The following is a 17044-nucleotide window of genomic DNA, read 5'->3' on the forward strand; positions in this document are numbered from 1 at the left end:
CACGCTCTCGCAGCGAGTATTACAGGAGATCAAATTACGAAGAGCACGTACGCATCAAGTTCATACTTGTAAATTGCTCGTGTATGTACACGTCATACACGCGTGTTATTTACACAATTTATTTGTAAAAATAATTTTAATAGTGTATATCTTATTCTTGGTTTTACTTGACTGATGAGGGGCAAAAGCCCGAAACGTGTAAAATCAGTTACCGTATCAACTAAATAAAGGTGGAGTCAAAAGCCAAGTGTTTGAGTTAATAACACGATCTTGTGTTTAACAATTAGAATAAGCAATCTAGCACAACACGGTTTCTCTACGACTGATTAAAAAAGGATTTTAAGCTGTCGTAAAATTATTTGTATGGTCAAATATTTGATTTAAGCAATAGACTTATATAGTTTTTGGTTTAATTTCGTGTAAATTTAATATGCAACAATGATTATCCGCGTTAGGTTAAAAAAAATCATGGTTTTTGTTTGAGCCAATGGACTTGGCCCACTTTCAAAATCAACAGCTCATTTATCGGAAAAACTTCGTATTCTTCGAACAAATTTTATTGAAGTTGCGAGTTTCGTCGGAAGGGAATGCCCGTTAATTTCGGCGGTAGACAACGGCGATATTGTTTTGATTTACTTTTAATTATTTAATTTGTTAAACTTTTATGAGTAATTTTAAAAAATTTTTCGGGTGTCAGATAAATTTATTTCGGGCTAACCAACATATTTTTTATATGTTCATTACTCCGATAATATCTTTAGAAAGAACCTTTAAAATTATCATCACGACAAAAATGTCAATATCTACGATTAAACCTTAAAAAGAAATTTCTATTATATTAATTATTAATTAATTTTGTAAAGTCGAACTATAAATGTAATTATAGCAGCGAAATTGGATAAAAAATTCGTCGTTATAATTCTTTGAAAAGAAAAATTTCAGGTGGCGCTGACTTCGAGAATAAGCCCGTTCGTTTGGCTTTCGTTGGTGTGACAGAGATTGTAACGTCATTTTAGAAAATAGAAATAACGTATTTGTTGAAGTTGAGAAGTTGTTTGACGTAAAGTATCGGCGTTATGGTAAGGTTAAATACAATATTAAGCAGGTGAAAGTTACCTTTAGATAATTCGTACATAAAAACATAAATACACATTGACCTAAAGTGACTCCGGTTAATGCTACCCTAGGTAGCCAAGATGGCGGCTCGTTTCTGATTCCAGCAAGGAAACAGTGGGACGCACGTTTTAACCTAACCTAACCTATTCTAATAAATTACCATAATTATTAGCAACCAAATTATTAGAATAGGTTAGGTTAGAACGTGTGTCCCACTGTTTCCTTGCTGGAATCAGAGACGAGCCGCCATCTTGGCTACCTAGGGTAGCATTAACCATTATCGGCGATTTCACGAGTCCTGCTAAAACAAAATGTTTATAAGTAACTCGTTCTTGTAACTTCTCGCCTAATACATTGATGCTTGTAAAATTGTAGATGTGAATGACTGCTGAGAGCTGGCTGTAGATCGCGCCTGTAGGAGACAAAAAGTTAAAGGACCATACCTCTACATATGACCCTTTGTAAGATATAGGGCACAATGGGAACTCTGGAATTTGCCACCTCCAAAATCCCTTGTACTCTCATTTGTGTGTGTGGTGGAAGTAGTCCGATTTTGTGGAGCTATATCTTGTGAAGTGTTGCCCGTAGAAGTATGGTTTGTTTGATATTTTTGGGTGTACTATAGATTACTCCCTGTGGAATTTCAGGACTTTGATTATATATTTGAACTCAGGGGACCGAGACGAGTTCAACGGTACCCTATTTTTGGACCGGAGACGAAAAATAAAAAAGTTATCACACTTTTTAAGTTACCATACTTTTCTAATGCTCTCATGCAGATGGCACCGTAGTTGCTAGTATTGCCATCTTGCGGTAAAGTCTGCAAACCGTGACGTCTGACTACGGTCATCTCCCGGAGTGTTAAACACGCGATACGAGAGCGGAGAGAGCGACGCGACTTCCGATCATCGCGCAATTGCCATTTCGGTTAATGTTACTTATGGCAGCGAACATGGCGGCCCGACTGACCTCTCGTATGGGCGCCACCACACGCCGCCATGTGCTAAACTAGTGATCGATTCACGATAGTTCTTGAACAAAGTAAAAAAAGGGAGGAAAACGTCTACTAAAGGCAATTTTAACGGCAAGCGACGGGACTCCCGATTGCGATAGCGAGGCCGACTTAGCAGAGAGCGACGCGACTCCCTATCATCGCGCGATGGCCGGAAAAAAGTATGATAACTTTTTTATTTTTCGTCTCCGGTCCAAAAGTAGGGTATCGTTGAACTCGTCTCGGTCCCCTGAGTTCAGATATATACCCAAACACACGAAATTCCATAGGGAGTAATCTATAGTATACCCATATTTTTACTCCCGTGGGTGTGATCCGTGTCTCTGTTAAGGTCCCGACGGTGTCGTTTGCTTATATGGTCTCGCCGTCCAAATAAGGAGATGGGAATCTTAGAGATATAGACTGTCTATGTCTCTATGATCCCAATGGGAGTAAAGTCAAAGAATTGATTGTATATTTGTGACCCTTTGCTATATATAGCCCCCTAAACCTGCCTATCTGAAATTTTACAGATCTTCAAAAATGTGGTAACATTTAAAGTGAAAAAACCCAAAAAATTAATGTTATTTTTATTAACAAAAAATAAAATTCTTAAGTGCTTTTTATTAATAAAAATATTCTATATATTTTTTTAAACAAACAAAATATTGCTTGGGGTCTGGAATAATACAGATCCCTGTTTTACTCCAGACCCCAAGCAAGTACTCGACAGCCCCGTTTATCATAACAAACATATATGAATCTGTGCAGTTAACATTTTATGCCAGCTGTAGTTGGCAATAGTATTAATTCTAGTTTATTGATACTAGATTTTAGTCTTATTCCTTTTGGTTGTTTTAATTAAATATTTCTATTTTGAAATGTCTAAGAAACTCATTTTTTACTGTTTGGTTTTATTCTGTATATCTACAGAAATATAAGACTGGAGGATAGCCTGTCTTGCTCAGATTTTTCTGTGCATCTAGCTTTTTACATCATGTTATATATTAAAATTCTAGAATTTATATTCAGTGATTAATTTTAATATATGAAGGACAATTAACTAAACTACAGAATTGAATAAGCAGTTTAGTATATTTATATAATTATCTTTACTTTTATTAAAATTAATATGTACAGTATATAATAATAATAATACATTATTTATATTTAGTAAAAATCATTAGTAAATTAAGACAAAACATATAATTCAGTACAGGGGTAACCAAACTACGGCCCTCGAGGTCCATTTATCCGGCCTGCCGCCACACTGCCACAAATGCGGTAAAATGCAATTATTTATATGGAAATATCATGGTTTGTAGGTAAACTTAGTACATAGAAAAAATAAAAGTAAATGTAAGTAAAAATACCAGAAGTGATCCAACCTAATTTTTGCATCTGACGGTAATATAATTTTTAGGGAAAATCAGTGAAATAAAAACTTTGGCAATGTTTGGATATCAGAGAGCTTTTTGTGTAAGTACCTGCAGTGAAGTTTCTAAAAAAAAAAGATTGAGCTATAAGCGGTGATCGTGTTTGCGTATTCATGTTTTTCGTGAACTATACAGGGCGTTGCATTTTTATAAAATGGCTACTTTATCTGAGTCACTTGCAATGTTCCCTCTAATTTTTTTCCTAGATGATCGGAACATGTACTTCTCTGAGCAAAAAAATTTTGCTGAGCAGATTCTGAGCAAAAAATTTTTCTGAGCATATATATATAAAATCTTATTTTTTCCTATAAAAATTAAAATAATTAATTATAAAGTAGAGATTAAAATTCATTGTAAAACATGTTTCCATACAAAATATTATCTTTTGTCAATGATTTAATGTATTTAATCGAAATATACGTAGCAATAATCATGTTGCAGACAGAGTGAGAAATAAGTAAACAACAATTGAAATCAGTGTGCATGCTTGCCTGTGCAGCACATAAATTCTCATGCGCGGCAACAATTTGAGCAGTGTGCAGCCACGCAGCTTAGAGGAAACATTGGTCACTTGTAACTAGCCAACGTAATTAATCATATGTTACTGTCCGATATAATGATATATGCTGCTTATAGCTGTTTATCGAGAAATTTTATAGGAGAACAATTATTGCTAGTGGGACGCATCATTACATGTGGTATTATAGAAACAAATGAGCGAGATCACTCTATACATTTGTACTCTGTGTTAAAAAACACTAGCTTTGACATCTGTTTCATCAGGGTCGGATTTACAAGTTAGCTATGTTACCATTTTGCTTAGAGCCTCAAAGATTTCTACAAAAAAAATTTGAAGTCAAATTTTGTAATAAAAATTTTTACAAACCAACAAAATATACTTTAAATACTACACAAAATAAAAGTAGTTAATATGTTTATGTTAATTTGTTTTTGATTGTCTTCTAAACATGTGAAGGGTTGGTAAAAAGCCTCACACATAGTTTAGCTTAGGGCTTCAAAATGTTTAAATCCAACCCTGTGTTCCACACAAAATTACTGGCATTTTAAACTTTTAAAATTGACAGCATAACTTGTTCATATAAAGCTCAACAATCAGGAAACTTTTTTTGCCAATTCTTAACACTCGAATTCACTTTTTTCGTTGGTTATATTTATGAGCTTCTCCAAATTCTGATTTCTGAATAATCATGTTTTTCATGTGGGAATAGACAAAAACTTATATTGGGCTCCTGTATGGCTTTGAAATTGCAATTTGAAATGCAACAGAAAGCTTTGCTTTTTCTATTGCTATTTGTCTTTACTGTTGACAATACACAAGAATGATTCAAATGACCCAGATAAATAATTTTGTTTTTAAACAACAGAGGGCAAGCATACGGTGGAAAATGCAAATTGGTAAATAAATATGTTGTCTTTATTTTCTGTGTATTCACTGTACTGTATTGAACAAAGTGGTTATGCGGCCTGCGATCATCATTCTCTCAGTTATCTGGTTCGCTGTGAAAAAAGTTTGATGACCTCTGATTTAGCAATTATTTTCAGTCTGAATAACTTTGAAACCTATTTTTAGAATTAAGATTTCAAGTTACAGAGTTCTTAAAATTGCAAAAGAAAATGGAGAACACAAACTGGAAATATGAAATGTCCAAATAATAACCTTTTCTTCTTTCCAGCAAAACTTTTTAATGATACAAGAAATGTTTTTGGCCTGATATATATGCCTACATCAGGTCTAAAGCCAATCATGAAGTACATTGCATTCTATTTTGGAACATATACCAGTACAAAATTCAAAATCTGCAAATTACAGTTCATTAACAAACAATTAGATCAATATATAAAAGGTCACCATTTTTGTACCTTGTCCAGGGTTTGTTGTAAAAACAATTACCATGCTGCCAACAGTGATTTGCCATCCTTATGACTGATGCAGTTCCATTCATTATCATTTTGAAAGTGTACAGTTTCAAATATTCTTATGGTTGACTTTAGACCTGATGTTGGCTTATAAATTGGGCTGAAAACATTTGTCAAATAATTAAAAAATTTTGCTGGAAAGAAGAAAAGATTATTCTTTGGGCAGTTCTTAAAATTTTCAAATAAAACTAAATATTAAACTTAGTGAAAAAACTGCAGTATACAAATACCTATCTGCTATTTTTCATTTTATTAAAGTTACTGATTTTACAGTTCTGCCTAATTTTTATGTAAATTTGAATATTTAATTACTAGTTTGATATTTTCCATTATTCATTTAAATAGTCTAAATAAATCATTATTTTGAACTGTATCTACACCAGGGATGTAATCAGAAATTTCAGAGTGTGAGTCACCCACATTACTAATAGCTTATGTAGACGTAGTATAGGTAGGATGACAATCGTAAAAACACAATAGCCCAAGATCACTAACAACATATTATTGTGCCAGGAGCTCCCACATCAATAAGGCAGCTCCATACGTGCCATATGCAAACCAGTAATATGTAAGCAAGGCTGAACAAGTATTAAATTTTATTCTTCTTTACCTTGTGGCTGTTCATGTAGTCTAGTATTTTTTGTGTATTTAGTTTTGAACTTGTGTGGGGACAGCAGGGGGGTTGGCAAAGAGCGAGGGGCAGAAGAGCATTAATGTGAGAAACGTCCTTTGCTGCCTCGTGCGGCTAAATTTCTGCTGTACTCTTCGTATACTTTTTTGAAAACACGATAGTGTTAATTGGAAACACTAGACTGTTTGGCATCATTTATTCAATTCTTGACTCTAATCAACACATTAGTCGAAATATGTATTGGGTCTGAAAACTTCATTAATTTAAATGAGAGATTTTACAAAATTAAACATGTGAAAAATAGTCTCTGGAATAATTAAGTTAAATGAATTGGTTGTAATCCTTCTGTCTAATAATGTGAAACTAATATTAGAGTCAACTGATGAGAGGTTTTCAGACCCAAAATGCATTTTGACAAATGACAAACCAGAGAAGAATTGAATAAAGGATGTTGAACAGCCTAGTATTTTCATTAACACTCAATTGTGTTTTCTAGAAAAGTTAAGTAAATGTTATCCACGCCAGAGTCAAGATCAACCACATCTTTTTGCCAATCTGCAGAAAAAATTTTATCCATCCAAATATGACTGTCTAATTTGTCTGGCAGTTTATCCCAAAGATTTACACTTGTGCAATACATAATTCTGTAGATTTAAATGCATTTAACCTTGAGATTAAAATTAGTGCAACTGGCTCTCAAAGTATTTACTTCAAGCAGGTATCTTTATTCTTATTTTGTAGAAAGTATTTCTTATGCTATTAACATTCATTTCTTTGTTTTTTTCATTTACTAAAGCATATACAATGCACCTTTGTTATTTATATTTAAAAATAACAAAGAAGTGAAAGGTAAAATTATTTATTTTTATGATATAAAATCTTTATTTCAACAAAATCAGAATTACTTGTCAATTTAAAGTTTGAAAACCTATTACTAAAATTAGCTTTTTTAATTATAAGATTTATAAACCAGCAATGTATTGCTGGTTTAAAAACAATTATCTACATGAAAATTATGTGCTGTTTGCATACTTAACTTACACTTAAAAATTTTTTTTTCAAGGATAAGAAAGTAAAAATTGATCAAGCTTGTCAGTCAGGAGAAGAATTTGCAAAAAAGTTTTATGAAACTTTTGACAAAAGAAGACATGTGAGTAGTTTCATTATTTTCCTTTTTAATTTGTTTTAAAATGAAAGGTTTTTAGCAAATACCGTTTTTTTACTTTTATGACCTAATTTGTTCTTGGAAAAGTTGGAAAAGCTGTTGTAAGTGAGCTTACTTTCTATAAGCTTTGTGTTGTAAATTAAGATCTTACATAGTTAAAATATATATTTTCATGAATATAACATACAGAAATGATTAACAGAAAAATACAGTCTAACTTGTTTATAACGTCATCAGATGTAACGACAACCCTAATATAGTCAGATTTTTATCGGTCCCATGATTTTACTATACTAGATAAGGTTAAAAAACCCGCTTGTAACGACATAAAACCCTGTTTTAACGTCCTGTTTGAAGTACTTCCAAATTTACAAAATTAGATTACAAATTTTATTTAAGAAAGAAAAACTACTTGTTCAGTTCTAGGGTCAGAGTCCACTTCCTAGAACGACTGTGGGTGGTGCTCTCTCCACCTGACTTCGGTGGGTTGAAATTCACCACTTTTAAACGACGTGACGATCGGTTATTACGTACTCATTTTTAAATTACTTTATGCTAAATTGTTAAATATTCTATCATTTTTAACATAACATATTATATCAAATAGTTTATAAAGAAATAATTGAATTATTTTTAATTGGCCTACATTAATTTAACCTTTTGTTGCCTTTCGATTCAACGTTATTCTCAAAACCGGAACTTCCGCCATTATTGAAACTTAAGACAAATAGAAATTTCTTATAAAAGGTAATTTTTGACATTTTTAATTACATCGATGTAAACTTAGACATAATAACATAAATAAAGTTTATTTAAACATGTAGTTTGCATTTTTATACATACGATAATATGAGGGTTAATAAATTATTACTATCATAATAGATACAGTATACTGTATTACTATTAAGAAATAATTTTACGGTAATACATAAGATGTTAAATTAGAATGGAATTTATAATAGCTTCTTAAACACACTTGGTACTTTTTATGAGACTGAAATTATGACCTTGCGGATAACGACACTCGGTTATAACATCAAAAAGTTTCCAGTCCCATGGATGACGTTATAAATGAGTTAGACTGTACATTAATTCAATCATAATGTCAAATTTATACCAGTTATGAGAGAAGAAAGATTGTAAAGTAAGTGGTCATAAAGTGGATTCTGTAGAGTCTACTGTACATTAATTTCATTAAATTTTTAATTTAAATATATTTTCTTTTAGGTTGTATCAAAGTTATATTTAGATGCAGCAAATGTCACTTGGAATGGCAATTCTGTTTCGGGAAAAGAAAATATCGGAAAATTTTTTGAATCTCTTCCTCCGAGTGAAAGTACAGTCACTTGTATTGATGCCCAACCTATCAATGGTAATTACACAGAAATATAATATTTTAAGTAGTAATTAATTAATTTTTAAATATTTGTAAGTAATATTTTATATATTTTTGGATTGTTTTTAAAGTGAATATATATATACACACATACACATAGGCACACAAACATTTGTTTTACAACTGATTAGAACAATACACATATCAAATTTACTCTAAAATTGATCTACACATACACAGAATTGTCATTGTAAGGTATTATTAACTATTATTTCTTAAATTATAACTTAAAGTGCGTCTAGGTGGCAAGCAGCTAAGAAGCAAGCCAATGACCTAGTTTGATATGAAACAGACTATCATTGTCTTGCTTACTTGGCTCCTTGCATCTAGATACATTCATAATTTCAGAGATAATACAGGGTTTATAGTAATCAAGAAAAATCTGGAAAACAGAATTTTCGTGACTTTGGAAAATGTTTTGTGGAATTTTTATTGAAGGTTCCATGCTTTGTTAATGGTACATGCTTTTATCCAAAATAATTGATTAATTGATGCAGTGGGAACTTAGTTTCATTCATTTGTAATGCATTAGAGTTTTTCCAAGTAATCCAACTTCATTGAAGCAAAGAGTGTAGTTGGAAGCAAGTTTTATTGGAAATCACAAGAAGTGATCATTGATGTATTACCAGAAAAAGTCTGAAATCTCAAACAACTAAAATAATTCTTTAAAGTGTCAAAACCTTTTAATATCATCTATGACACATATTGGAATAGCACATGATTCTGGTCAATAGATCCCCCTAATTGATGGTAGTTCAGCTCAGTTTCTTCTCATATTAAGACTACTTGTATACTTGAGTTTTGAAATGAAACTTATTTTATTTGATCATAAAAGTTAGTAAATATGATTCATTGCTTTCCATTCTTTTTTGTTCCAATTAAAATAATTATGCTTTCTCTAAACTTTGTTTGATGTGGGTTGAGTTATTTATGCATTCTTACTTTTTGATTATTTCCAATTTAATTTTTATGTTTACATTGTTGTTTATTAATGTTTGTTCAGTATATTTTAATTTTGAATCTTTGTTAGATTTACAGTTTAAATTTTTATTAAGTTTTTCTTTTTGATTCATTATTTATGTTAGATTTTCAAATTCAGTGTTTGTTTTTTTGTTTTAAATTTGCATTGTTTTCTTTAATAAACTTTTCTTTTGATTTGTATTTTTGTTTTTTATTGTTTATTATGAAAATTGTAATTTATAACAGCTAATTCTGTTTACATACTATTAATATTGTTTAGAAATCAAAATTATTATAATTGGAAGATATATTTATTGAAAGTAATTGTTCTAGACAAATAAATCATTTAAATTATGATTGCTACTTGTGAATAATTTTTATAATCATAGAGTCTTAATAGTAAGATGTTTGTACACTTTAATCAACGATATATAGGTTAGAGCAGACATGGATAATTATTTTTCCCCATGGGCCAGTCTGTTGGCAAACTGTCTACAGGATAACAAATCTGAAAATTTTAAATCAAGTGTAATTTTTGTTAATTACATGTCAGAAAAAACTGTTACATCTTTGCCAATTTTATAATTAATTTCCCCATGCAGTTAATTTATAGTGAGTAAATGTTTAAATATCTCATGCTTTAATCTGGCTTCCCAATTTTTAATGCTAGTGGTGATATGAAGTTTATCCCACTTCTTGTCTATCACTCTGAGAACTCTAGAACATTCAAAAAAAAAAAAAAATTCCATAATTAAAGAAAAACTGCTAGTGATGTGGAGATCAAATAAAAGGGCATGGGTCATGCAGGCTCTTTCAAAGAATGGATGTTTGAAGTTTGTGTTCCAAGCATCAAGGATTACTTTCAGACCAATGAATTGCCATTGAAAGCACTGTTGCTATTGGAGAATGCACCAGGACACCCAAAAGACCTCAAAGATATTTTGCTGAAATACTTTCCCTGGCTGACAGCAGTTTCTGCCTCTGAATACCACTTTGTTGATTCAACCAATGGATCGAGAATTTGCAGGTTTCAAGAAATTGTACATTTGAGCACTGTTTCATCAGAGTTTTGAAGCATGTCAGTTCTCTTCAACGATGGCATTAAAAACATTTTGGAAAGAAAAATTCGATGTTCTTGAAGCTATATGGCTCATTCAACAGGCGTGGTCAGAAGTCACTCAATGACAATTGAATTCTGCTCGGCTAAAGCTGTATCCCTCCTGCGTTCGGGGAGGCGGAGGTGATGTCCCCGAAATTATGGATGAAATTGTGGCAACTGTTAGAGATCTGAAATTGGAGGTGAATGAAAATGACATTAAAGAGCTCATAATGGAACCTGAAATCGATGTGATGACAGAACTCCAAAAACTCTCAAATGAAGAACACCAAGAAACTCAGTGTGATGTGTTTTCTTCTGAAAAAAGGAAGATGAAAGAGGATCAATGCCAACATCTGCTATTAAAGATCTTTTGAAGACTTGGGAGGATGTCGGAACAACGTCTTAGAATGGCAGCCAAACCAGGTTGAGGTTAATAGGCTTGGGGATCTCTACAACTACAATGCTATTAATTACTTCCGAAAAAGAGAGAGAAGCAATCTACGTTGGACAGATTCTTTAATGCCTCACAAATGGAAAGACAATGTGACTAATAAAAATGCAAGACGGTGTATATATGTATATTCATTGGCGTAGCCAGGATTTTGTTATGGGGGCCTAGTAGAGGCTGTAATTTTCTGAGGAGAGGCACCAGGTTACCTGGGGGGCCCATGACCACACCAAGCCCCTTCCTGGCTATGCCTATGTGTATATTTATTATTACATATAAATAAACATAGTAAAAAAAGTATATAACTTTTTATTTATTTTTTGGGGTCTCCAGAACGAATGAATCAAATTCCCATAAAAATCTATGGTAAGTTGATAATCGGTTAACGAACAATTCGGATAACTAACAAAGTCTTGGAACGGATTACGTTCATTAATCGATCACCCACTGTATATATGAGATGTTATAAATTAATTAACTTTAGATAATAATAATAATAATAATTATATACTTTAATTTTGTATTTCAATATATAGTATATTTAAGTGTAGACATTTTGAAAAAAGCTATAATTTTTATCTTTATAAAAGTATTTTCATAGCACTGTATTTTGTATCTGTTAGAACATTTTGCAAGCAAATAATAAAATAAAATAATCAAGTTTACATTCAGTAAATTATTATATTTTCCCAGATCAGTTTGTTCAAGGTCAAACAACCGTTTTAATTACGGCAGCCGGCACCATGAATTTCAGCGGAAGATCTCCCTATCTTTTTTCGGAGTCGCTACTGATCACCGCCCAACAGAGCGAGGAGGGCCACGTGTGGAAAGTAGTTTCCGACTGTTTTAGATTTCACGAACCACTCTGACTTTAATGCAAATGGAATTTTTTTCTGTAAATACTGTTTTTAAATGTTATTTTAAGTAAAAATGCTTGTTACAATTCACGTTGTCGTCACGTCGAGCATTATATTAACAAATAACACCCGGTCGACGGGTAGCAAAATAACTATATTTAATATCAATCGGAACTTTCTAGAAAAGACTCGCAATACTAATAATAAATTAATCAATCTAGCTACAAAATAATTAATTCAATTCAATTCAAATACTCTTTAATCGTAATAGGCAAAACCTGTTACAAAGGGAGTTACGTTTTACACAGAATCAACATTATCAATGCTAAATACAAATTTTCTGGCATAATTATACAAATTATAAATGGTACTTGTTTTTGTTACACGAAGTAAATTGTACATCGCTTTTTCCGCAACACACGTATTAAAACATAGGAGATCAAATTTTTGCCTTAGACCGTTAGCCTTTTCACATTCGCGTAACAGATGAAATTTTGAAAACTCCACGTTGCATCTCGGACACACATCGTTAGCGAACGTACATAACTTATTATCTATCATTATAACGTCGCCGTCGAGTCGGTTACGTTATAACCCAGTTCGAATTCTAATAAAACCGTTCTACGTATAAATTTGTTCCGTATCGCATCCAACTTCTGGTAATTGGACAAGCCCCATACGGGAGATGCGTAGCTCACGGCATTATAAACTATCGAGTCGAACAAGTTAAACCGGACGCGAATATTTTTTATATTGGTTATAGAAAATAGTTTTATTGCACCATCGATTAGTCTACGGGTCTTAACTATCATTGCTTTGATTTGTCTCTCAAAACAAATCGTAGGAGTTAAAATCACTCCAAGAAACTTAATTTCGTTTACCATTTTCGGCTCTTTATCGTTAACACGAAAAGACACGTTCCTTCCGGGCAGTCCGGTCCCCTTTCTAAATATCATAATACGTGATTTTGTTGGATTATCTTCCAGGTCCAAAATTCCCATTTTAATGGTGTTGGTAATCCCACTACTGCGTGAATCGATAGATAATGATTTAAGGAACGATCACTCATTTTTTTGGAAAGGCCCCGAATGTTCCAGAAACTTACACATATATTATTAAATCCATTACAAGATCTGTTTCCGCGTGGAATTGGAAGTTTTGCCTCAACAAATCTATTATTATTCACGATTGTGTCAAGTTTTTCCATATATTCTTCCTCACCTAACGAAAGGTTAAAGTTGTTAGTAGATTGTTTCCCTATAAAAAATGATCGATCTGGATAACTTGGTTCGAGTTAATATCATAAGTAAACACGTTACTTTCTTTCATATAATAGTCGTCTCTAATAGTAATTTTGCATCCCTTTGATTTTTCTCGAGATATTATGGCCTTTAGTTTTTTCCTCCCGATCCCCGACCGCCCGCATAAATCGGCAGTAAATACCGAGTTCCCATTAAACTTACCAAGTCTTTTCGACTTTGCTTTCCAGAATTCTCGTAATATCAAATTTCTCTCATAAACCGAACTAAGCGTAATTTTAACTATCGATCTATTATCAGTTTTTGATATTTTAATCAAACTTTCCAACGGACGACCCGATAGCCCTAACTCGACCTTAACGAAATGGGAGATCTCGTCTGCCAGATCATTTGTCACAAACGGAAAATTTAAAATTATAATGTCTATCGTTCTCTCGTTAATTGACTTATCGATCCGAAACTCGAACATACCTCTCGGGTGTTTGCCCATCTCGACCTCTCGGTTAAGTATACCCATTCTACGAAAAACATTATTTAATTCCTCCTTCAATTCTTTATTTTCCTTCTTCGAAGAAATTGCTTCGGCTCTTATCGTAGATAAATCGGCGTTTATCTGGGTAAATTTTCCCGAATCGGGTCGTAAACGGCTTTAATGGTATATTTCGATTGGTTTGCATCTCGCTCTTCCACTTCCGAAGTCAACACAAAATAATCCTTATTCTCCCAGTTTTTCCTTTCGAAAAGGATTCTGCATCTTGCACTCGAACATCATCTACAAATTCCATTAAATTGTTCCTTTCGATAATTTTCGTGTTACCTTTGCGGGGTCTTTTTGCGTATCTTCGCACTCCGTCTCCCGAGGGGCCCGGATTTGGTTCGGTTCCCGAGATCGTCGATAGGCGTCCGATTAGCCCGAAACAAAAAATTTATTCGCGTTTACTAAGACTACCCGATAAATCGTCATATTAATCTTAAGCGTAGGAACATTCGAACGGTACTACCGAGCTCTGTCACGGTTGCGCTAACTCCCCCAAAATAATTAATAGAAAAATTACTATCGTACAAGTATTATTATAAATTTATGTAAATTATGTACACAAATTTATAGTAAAACGCTACGCCGAACGACTATAAATCTTTGGAAAACACGGTGAATTATTATTAATTTAATTCATTACGTTTAGAGAATACATTCTAAATACCAGAACTTTATAGTTATTGCTAAAATGACTTTTTGCCGTAAAAGCAAAATCGAAATATGTTTTTAAATTATTACAAGTAGAAACAAACATTAAAATACCGTCGAAAGGATAATTTCGATGTATTGTTGAAGTCGAAATAGTTTAATTATGTTTAAATATATGGCATCGTTTAATCGAGTAAGTGTAAAATATCGCTTATCGAAAGATGGGATTTAAAAAGTAATCAAATAACCGTCTAAGAATTAATTCTAAAAGCTAAACAAATAAACATTGTCGACTTTAATATTTAGCAAACGATCTAAAAGACGAGGTCTAAATTATAACCGGGTTGGCAGAAAACGAATTGTCAAATACGCACTCGTTGGAAATATCTCGAATCGAGTGCGAGGTTTTTCTCTATCCTCGATAAATGCATTTTTTTGTTCCTCGAAAATTCATTTTGCAAATTGTTTTAAAGCTCAAACGATTAATTATTACGCAGTTTACGATTTTATTATTTTTGCATTATAACTTTAATTCATTTTTATCATTTGTTCGTTTTATTAGTTACGGAAAGAGAATATACCGGTGATGTAAATAATAAGAAACCGGAGAATCGACGTCGAAAGGTGAGTGCGTAACAATTCGATGCGATTTTAGCAGTTTGTTATGACTAATAATGTTTCGAGTGAATTTAACCGCTTGAAATGTCAAATTGTTTACGATATTCGCAAACGCAAAAGATTTACATCCGTTTCTAACACGAGGAAGAGAAAATGCGCCTTTTTAATGGATAATAAACGGACAAAACACACAAACCCACATAATTTGCAATCGTTTTATGTAAAAACTGCGTGGATTTGAAAAGAACTCGGTTCGTCCAGAATCCAAATGGCGCGGTCTCGGACGAATGGTTTCGCCAAGCTTACTCGTAAGTCGCTGGCAATTTTAATTTCGATTTTCTCGGGAAGCGTACTTTCACCCTTCGCTCGATAGTGGTTCCTGCCGAGGCTCGTAAACAACGATGCCGAAGCTTTCCGTACGCCGTTTAGAAAAGTCCTTATAAAAAGTTTCGGTCGGCGTAATTCGAGTAACATTTTAAATAAAATTCGTCGTTTCCACGCGATTTTATTCTTATAAGCATAAAATTAAGCCTTAAAACCGAATTAGCCGTAGGGAAAAACCCGCGACCTTACCGATGACCAGAAAGGCTTAACCGGTCGAGAGAGATAATTATTAAATCAAATGAACCGATTTGGTATTCGAATTTCATTTGTTTTCAAATTTATTATTTTTTCCAGCCAACTTTTCCTAATGTGTATTCCACATAAGCTGGATGGACGGTAAATGGGAGGAATACGAGGCGTAGTGTATTTAAATAGCGCATAAATATTTTTCTCTTATCTTCTCGTGGTGAAATATTTAAAAATCTTTCTGGCGTTGACAGATTAAATAAATATTTGATTGTACTTGGATCCTTTTTTTCTTCTATAGCTTTTGGTTGTGTTCGAAATCTATCTCCGGGATGACCGTGCACCCGCCATTAATTTAAAAGACACTCTCGGTACGGGAAGACCTCTAAAATGAGGTTCCGAAGGTCCCTTCCGATAAAATAAATTTTCGGTTTGTTTTTTATCACATCCGGTCGCGCGGTGGTAAAAACAATGCGTTCCCGTTCCCGTGGAAGAATCTCCGTTCTTTGGTACGCGAATAGAAAAACAACTTATTGTCAAGCAATTAAAAATAGATTTCGGTAATTATATATAAACGATAACAGCGAAATCGATAGAAATAGGCTAAAATTAACACGGTAAGGAATGCACGAAATAGATCTGTAGCCTTTTGAATTCCTCGAGAATTGTATAATGAATTATAAATACGAATAATCTTCGTTAAAAGACACACAAAAAAAAACAAATCTGGCAATCCGGGAACCACGCCTTAACATTATTACTAGATGGTTAGTCTGTCCTCCGAAAGAATCGACTTGGGTATTAACCGACGAGCGTGGGCCATCGATGGTTGGTTGTGGCGGGTTACTTCCGGTTTCTTCCTCATTTGTTAAACACCCCGCCGATATTATAAACAGTATACGGAATAGGCGAAATTTCGCTATAGTAGTACGATTCTGTACGGTTAATGGCGAGGTTGAGGTCGAAGTTTTAAACGCGAAAACGTGTACGTCGGACGTTGAGCGCCGCTTTCCTGTACGCCTAGAAGTTTGACGGTGGCGTTTGGAATGTCGAGCGTGATTCCACCGACTTTCCAAACACCATTGTCAAAGTCCTAGGCTTACGGGAAAGCGGCGCTCAACGTCCGACGTACACGTTTTGGCGTTTAAAACGAGTCGAAAACTGACAGTCCGCAGCCTCGGTGATTTTATTATACAGCTATTTGGATTTTGGAAAGAACCGAAGAAAGAGTACGTTTTCGTTCCACATTTTTGAGAAATTGATTTTTACTTTCCACGCTCTGTTATATATGGAGAGTATGGCATGGGTCAAAAAATGATCCACGAGATTTTTACATTTTTAGACTTAGGATAGTTCGAAACGTCGAGAAATGCA

At 33.3% G+C, this 17044-nt stretch overlaps 1 protein-coding gene across 1 annotated transcript; it reads left to right on the forward strand.

The window, feature by feature from the left end:
- Nucleotides 1–966: 966 nt before the first annotated feature.
- Nucleotides 967–12127, forward strand: Nxt1 (NTF2-related export protein 1). The gene is made up of 4 exons (XM_067285814.1): nt 967–1079; nt 7176–7262; nt 8505–8649; nt 11874–12127. The coding sequence occupies exons 1-4, from the start codon at nt 1077–1079 to the stop codon at nt 12047–12049; spliced, it is 411 nt and encodes a 136-aa protein (XP_067141915.1). The 5' UTR covers nt 967–1076; the 3' UTR covers nt 12050–12127.
- Nucleotides 12128–17044: the final 4917 nt, after the last annotated feature.

This window comes from Centruroides vittatus, unplaced genomic scaffold (genome assembly GCF_030686945.1).
Source record: "Centruroides vittatus isolate TY-2023 unplaced genomic scaffold, ASM3068694v2 scaffold_3046, whole genome shotgun sequence".
In the NCBI taxonomy this organism is placed as follows: Eukaryota; Metazoa; Arthropoda; class Arachnida; order Scorpiones; family Buthidae; genus Centruroides; species Centruroides vittatus.

Bases quoted from the DNA above. Each gene is read 5' to 3' on its own strand.
- Nxt1 (XM_067285814.1), top strand. The intron at 7,263-8,504 runs GTGAGTAGTTTC...ATTTTCTTTTAG, and splicing joins CTTTTGACAAAAGAAGACAT to GTTGTATCAAAGTTATATTT. The intron at 8,650-11,873 runs GTAATTACACAG...ATATTTTCCCAG, and splicing joins TGATGCCCAACCTATCAATG to ATCAGTTTGTTCAAGGTCAA.